The sequence below is a fragment of the Sus scrofa genome, chromosome 6 (genome assembly GCF_000003025.6).
Source record: "Sus scrofa isolate TJ Tabasco breed Duroc chromosome 6, Sscrofa11.1, whole genome shotgun sequence".
NCBI classification, from domain to species: domain Eukaryota; kingdom Metazoa; phylum Chordata; class Mammalia; order Artiodactyla; family Suidae; genus Sus; species Sus scrofa.
The window spans coordinates 48,204,633-48,211,021 of NC_010448.4; the positions used below are offsets into that span (position 1 = coordinate 48,204,633).

At 53.7% G+C, this 6,389-nt stretch overlaps 1 protein-coding gene across 1 annotated transcript; it reads right to left on the reverse strand.

The window, feature by feature from the left end:
* Positions 526 to 5,227, reverse strand: LGALS13 (lectin, galactoside-binding, soluble, 13; the record flags this gene model as incomplete). Its single annotated transcript, NM_001142841.1, is given in 4 exon segments — positions 526 to 726; positions 2,426 to 2,636; positions 3,118 to 3,194; positions 5,180 to 5,227. Coding segments are annotated over 4 exon segments (417 nt in total). The 3' UTR covers positions 526 to 612.

Here is a 6,389-nt window from a genome sequence, read left to right on the forward strand (position 1 = left end):
CCTGCGGCTCTCCAGCTCTTCCTTGGAATAAAGTTTTCGAATGCGGACCCGGTCTTGTCTTTCTCCGGTCTCTCCAGTGCCTCTTGCACAAAGCCAGGCAGAGTGTTAGTTAACAGTGAACATCCTTAGAGGGAGGGAAGAATTCAGAAAGTTCACCTGATTTTCCACCGGTTACGGAGTTTCTTCCCCCGTCCCCCAGTCTAGCTTCCTGACTGTAGACAGATGCTCTCTATCTTGGTTGCCTTGTCTGAAAGAGGGGAAGGATTTCGGTTCAGAGTGTCTGACATACAGGAAGTCCCATATAAGGATATTGTCACGAATGTCTTTGCATTTCAGTGACCCTGTCCCTCATTCCGTGTGCGGCGAAATGTCTGTTCTCTTGGATTCCTTGATCTTTTCCATGGTACTGTCACACCCCTCTCAGTGATGGCCCCTTTACTCTATTTTCCCTGAAGCAAGAACTGAACTGTGTTGAGGTTTTCAGAAATTTTAATGACCCGGGTTTGGGGAAGGGTGGAGGAGGAACCATCCCGTTTGTGAACTCAGGGAGTCCCATGGTCCCTTGGATGAGGGGATCTCCTTGACTCGGGGGGAGTCTGGTCACGTCCCTTTCTAGCAGACACACACGGAGGAAAGAGAGACATCTCTCCACACCTGCATCAACTTCACAGATTGTGGCGAGAGCCGGTGGGGGAAGCTGTAGTAGTGCTGGCCATTCACCATCACCTGGAAGGGAAGAGTGTCCAAATGGCCGTCTGCCGCCAAACGACTCGCCGCCTTCCTTTCTCCTTCTTCCCCGGCACCCACTCCCTCCACCCAGAAAACGCATGTGGGAGTTCCCGTAGTGGCGCAGTGGTTAACGAATCCTACTAGGAACCATGAGGTTGCAGGTTCGGTCCCCGCCCTTGCTCAGTGGGTTAACGATCCGGCGTTGCCGTGAGCTGTGGTGTAGTTTGCAGACGCGGCTCGGATCCCACGTTGTTGTGGCTCTGGCATAGGCTGGTGGCTATGGCTCCGATTAGACCCCTAGCCTGGGAATCTCCATATGCCGTGGGAGTGGCCCAAGAAATAGCAAAAAAAAAGCAAAACAAAAAAACAACAAAAAAAACCCACGTATACCTTCTCACCCAGTTACTCCTGCAGTGTAAGTAGTGGGAAGCTGGTAATGAGAAGTGTGGTATAGAAACCTTAATGTAGGAGTTCCCGTCGTGGCGCAGTGGTTAACGAATCCGACTAGGAACCATGAGGTTGCGGGTTCGGTCCCTGCCCTTGCTCAGTGGGTTAACGATCCGGCGTTGCCGTGAGCTGTGGTGTAGGTTGCAGACGCGGCTCAGATCCCGTGTTGCTGTGGCTCTGGTGTAGGCTGGCAGCTACAGCTCCAATTGGACCCCTAGCCTGGGAACCTCCATATGCCATGGAAGCGGCCCAAGAAATGGCAAAAAGACAAAAAAAAAAAAAAAAAAAAAAGAAAGAAAGAAACCTTAATGCAATGTCATTCTCGAGAGCAAAATATTGCAAACAACATAGATGTGCATGAATCAGGGTCTAGTTAAATCATTTTTGGTGATCCTTCCCCTGGAATCTTATACAAACAGGAAATAATGAGGACACCTCATGGATAGAATGACCTCTGCAGATACCTTCTTAGCCCACACACAAACCCTAGTCCTCATGGCGTGATATATACAGAAACCTACAACACCATCTCTCTCTCTCTCTCTCTTTTTTTTTTTTTTTTTTCTGGCTTCACACACATCTTGTGGAAGTTCCTGGGCCAGAGATCAAACCTGACCCACCAGGGAACTTGGTAACACCATTTGTTTAAAAACAAATGGAAATTCTCTTGTGGTGGTGCAGTGGGTTAAGGATCTGGCATTGTCACTGCAGCAGCTTAGGTCGCTGATGTGGCACGGATCTATCCCTGGCCTGGAAACTTCCATAAGCCTCAGGCGTGGCTGAAAAAGAAGAAAAACGAAGAAAGGATCTCTCTATTTATTCATCCTCTATCAGGTGGGTGTCCTTGTATAAGCATGTGTTATGTCCGGAAGGAGTTGTATGAAAGCTAGTGTCAGTTGTCCTGGTTTGAGAGCAAAAGACTTCATTTTGGATGGATTATCATTACTCACGGGCATATTTTAACCACTTAGCTCAAATAATGACAGCGTAGGTAGAAAGGATACCTCTGGGGGATCAGGGCCGTTCTCCCCTTTGAGGGAAAAGGCACATGAGCTGATTGTGACTCCGGTTAGATTTGGGGAAAGACCCGAGGGGGGCAGTATGAGCAGAGGGTGGTTTGAGATTCAAGGGGCCGGAGCCCTTCTGGGAGATGGACCCCAAAGGACAGTTGGGGCCAGGCCAGGGCGACCTGTGTCCTCCTGGGAAAGCCTAAGAGGGCACAGAATGGCTGGGTCCCAGGCACATGTACCTGGTACTCGTTTTGCAGCACCAAGATGTGCAGCTCAAAGGGTTGGCCGTCCGCAAAGGGCATGTCGGAGGATTTCACCTCACAGTTCCAGCTCCCGTTCTGCCGGCTGTTCATCCTCACGTATAGGCCGAAGCTCACTCGGAAGTGGAAGGCGATGTCTGAGTCCCCATCCGCTTCCGTGTGGAAATCCACCTGCATTTCTGGGTTCTTGCTAATGGGCAAAGCACACAGGCTCTTGAGCAGGCCCCTTCCTTGTGGGGGAACCCATGGTTGACACATGCCTGCATGTCCTCCCCAACTCCTCCCTGGTAGAAGGAGGGCCTTTCTGGGGGCTGCTGTGATCCTTGCTCCTGGGGTGCTGCTTCGGCTCCTCCTGTCCAGGGTGGTGAGATGCCCTCTTGCTTGGCCCAAGGCTCGAACTGAGCAGCCATCGCCCCTGGCCTGCGCCTTCTGGTTGTTCATCCCCCGGAAACCCTATGCTTCTTGATAAAGAGCCTCAGCCCTGGCCCCTTTCCCCGGAGCCCGAGACCGGCCAACGTCCTGCAACTGCAAGCTCAATGCCTGGTGCCGTACGGCTCTCCAGGACCTGCGCCTGCAACGTGCTGCCATTATGCTTATCACACATGAAGTGACACCCTAAGCCACCCCGCCTTCTCCTGCACCTCCCCTCCTGTGGGCTATAGAGCACTCACCTGAAACAGACAGCAGGTTTCCCTCTGATTGTCACTGAGGAACCCACAGGCAGGGACACATGCTTCGTGTAGGGGACCTGCCATGGGGAGACGAGGGTGGGTGAGGGGCAAGGCCAGGGGTGGGCTCCCCTCCTACAGGAATATCCAGGGGGGCACAGGTTAGACAGCAGAGGACAGACTCTGAGGACCCCCTCCCAGGCAGGTCCCTGTGTCCTTGAAGAGATGAGAGCGTCAGAGTTAAGAGCCGGGATTCAAATCCCTGCCCTGCCCTTCTTAGCAGTGAGATCTTAGCTCCATCACCTGCCTTAATCTGCCTCTGCTTCCTCAGGACAAGGAGGATATTCAGAAATTCATAGACTGTTTTCAGGAATCGATGTGGTGCTTATGCCAAACCTTTAGCCCAACCCCTGGCACGTACAGGGTCCATACGGGGGCACCTATTAGAAGGAGAAGGGCCCTTTCTGGAACACTCTCTTTTCATTATTTTCTACCATCTGAAACTCTGAAAGTTTCAGGACTGGAGGATAGAAACACCTGAATATAACAATTCACTCCAGTGGAAAACATTTGTGTTAGGAGAGAGGGAGACGCCTGTGTGCGGGATTGGTGTATGCAGAAAATGACCAAGGAGATGGCCTTCCCGCTGTGGCCAGGGGGTGAAGGATCTGGCTTCCATCCCCGGGCCCTGTGCAGTGGGTTAAGGATCCAGTGTTGCCACAGCTGTGGGGTAGCTCGCAACTCTGGTTCGGGTTTGATCCTGGCCTGGGAACGTCCAGAGGCCATGGGCGTAGCCCAAACAAAAAATTATCAAGGCAAGTGCATGTCTTTTCAAGAATGTGTCCCTGTTGCTGAGAGCATAGTCCCCGCACAGAGTGTGTGGGCCGGGAACCTAACTGGGGAGAATCTACAGGTTGTTGATTGAAATCTGTAAACTGTCTGCACTGAGGCTGAGCTTGGAGCTTCTAGCTTCAGGTGATTTGATTTTCTGAGAGCAAATGCCCCAAAGGCTGTCCCCTGGGGGCCAGGCTGTGCTCCCCCTCCTCCCACGAGGCCGCGAGAAGGGCTGACTGGGGGTGGGGACCTGAGACAGGTCCCAGTGTGTGGACACGGACTGGAAATGCAGTGCCCTGCAGTCTGAGGTCACCTCCCCCCACTCCTCTTGAGAAGGGGCATCTAGGACCCTCGTTGTGCTCATGTTAAGCTCAGAGATGCGTTCGGGGGGGACCCACAGTCCCCAAGACCACATTTCTGCCAACAGGGATCCACACTGATCCCCATGGAAACACCCACTGAAACAGTCACTGCTGGGGGAGTTCCCGTAGTGGTGCAGTGGAAAGGAATCTGACTAGAATCCATGAGGATGAGGGTTCGATCCCGGATCTGGCATGGCCGTGAGCTGCGGCATAGACCACAGATGCGGCTCAGATCTGGTGGTGCTGCGGCTGTGGTGTAGGCAGGCAGCTGGAGTTCCCTTTCAACCCCTAGCCTGGGAACTTCCATATGCTCTAGGTGTGGCCCTACTAAGGGAAAAAAAAAAAAAAAGAGGACAAAAAAAGAAAAAAAAAGGGTCACTCTTGTGTAGGAGAGTTCCCTTCCCTGCAGACAAAGCCACATACGGAGTCACAGAGTCTCTTCTCACGCATGCACACAGTCCCAGAAACATGCCACTCAGTGCATCACTCAGACCCCCCACATTCCCACTCTGTGTGCACGTACAGATGTGCTGTACTCACACACACAGACCACAAAGACAAATGCACAGCCTCCCCCCTCACACTCAGGCACACGCTCCCTCATCCAGGCAGTGGTCCCCATCCCACAAGAAGTCACGGTCCCTCGGTCGAGTTCACTGTCAGGCAGATACTGCCAGGGGCTGACACAGACCCAGGCTTGGCACCTGATCCCCGTGTACCATATCCCCAGGGTCTTGCTCACACACTCACAGCTCTTAGGAAAACAGGCCACAGAAAAGCCCACATTTCCATCTTCTACAATGTCTTGCCCTTGTTGCTCCTCCCTTTATGTGACTTGGGATCACGGAGGGCGTGTCTTTTCAACTCACCTGTGGCTCTGCCATGGTGGTGTCGTCCTCTGGGCAGCTCGTCTCCACTCTGCCTGGATTTGTGTGTGACCCTCTCAGAGTCACAGAATATAAAGGATCAGCCCCACCCTCTGGCTTGATTCCTGTTTCTCAGCCTCAGAGTTTCCCAACCGGGGTGATGGTGGGGGAAGGGGGTGGCAGAAATGGACCCAGTGCCAACTATGCCCGGGGACCCGTCCTTGAGCAGGGCGTGTCTGTGATAAAGCAGCAGCTTCAGGGAGGGAAATGCCCTGGGAGGAAGGACCAGCAGGGCAATGGCTGCAGGAGGGTGGGCTGAGGGGGAGTGGGTCTAAAGCCAGCCTCCGAGCCTCGTCCCACATCTCGACCCCACAGCCCGGGGCCGCTCAAAAGATGTGCGCGTTTCTAATGTGCACAGTGGAAGAGAGCTGGAGATCCTGGGGTAACCCAAAGAACTTGGGTCCCCTTGGCCCCTGTGGAGCCGCACCAACGTCCTGACCCTGGGTTGTGCTGAAGGCGAGTGTGGAGATTATGGCAGATGCCAGGCAAGGGCAAGGGGCAGTTCATGGGCCCCAGGGGCTTTCAGGCAAGGTGGTTAAAGGCAGCATTCGGGGCGAGGGCTGCAAGGTGCACCATTTCCTTCTGCTTGGTGGGTGGTGGGTTAAGAGGGTGATGTTTCGGGACCGTCATCCTTCGGGTTCCAGCCAGTCTGGGGTCTCCTGTTTGTGGTCAGCCTGCGGTCACTGTCCTCCACCTGGGTGGGGCCTTTGCTTCTGCAGAATGTCTCAAAGATACACATCAGGTTCTCGTGTTTTTCAGTTGAGGAGGAACGGGGGCTTTATCGCTGACCGTTGTTTGAGCCAACCCTCCTTATCTTGCTCAACTGCTCCTGTGTCGTTTCTGCCTTCCCTCCCTTCCCCAGGTAGCACCTGCTTGAGTCTGCTCTTTGCATCTCAGGCAAGGCCTAGGAGACCAAAGCCTTTTTCTACCAACAAGAAACTGGAGGACCCTGGAGGTCCCTGGTGGCTCAGCCAGTTAAGGATCTGGCATTGTTACTGCTGAGGCATGGGTCCCTGGCCCAGGCACTTCTGCATGCTGTGGGTCCCCCCCCAGCCCCCCAGAATAAAACTTGAGGATGCAGGTGCGTCTGTATTCAGGAGGGCCCCCCAGGATCCTGCTTGATCGTACCCCCTCCTCTTCTCTGATACCCTTC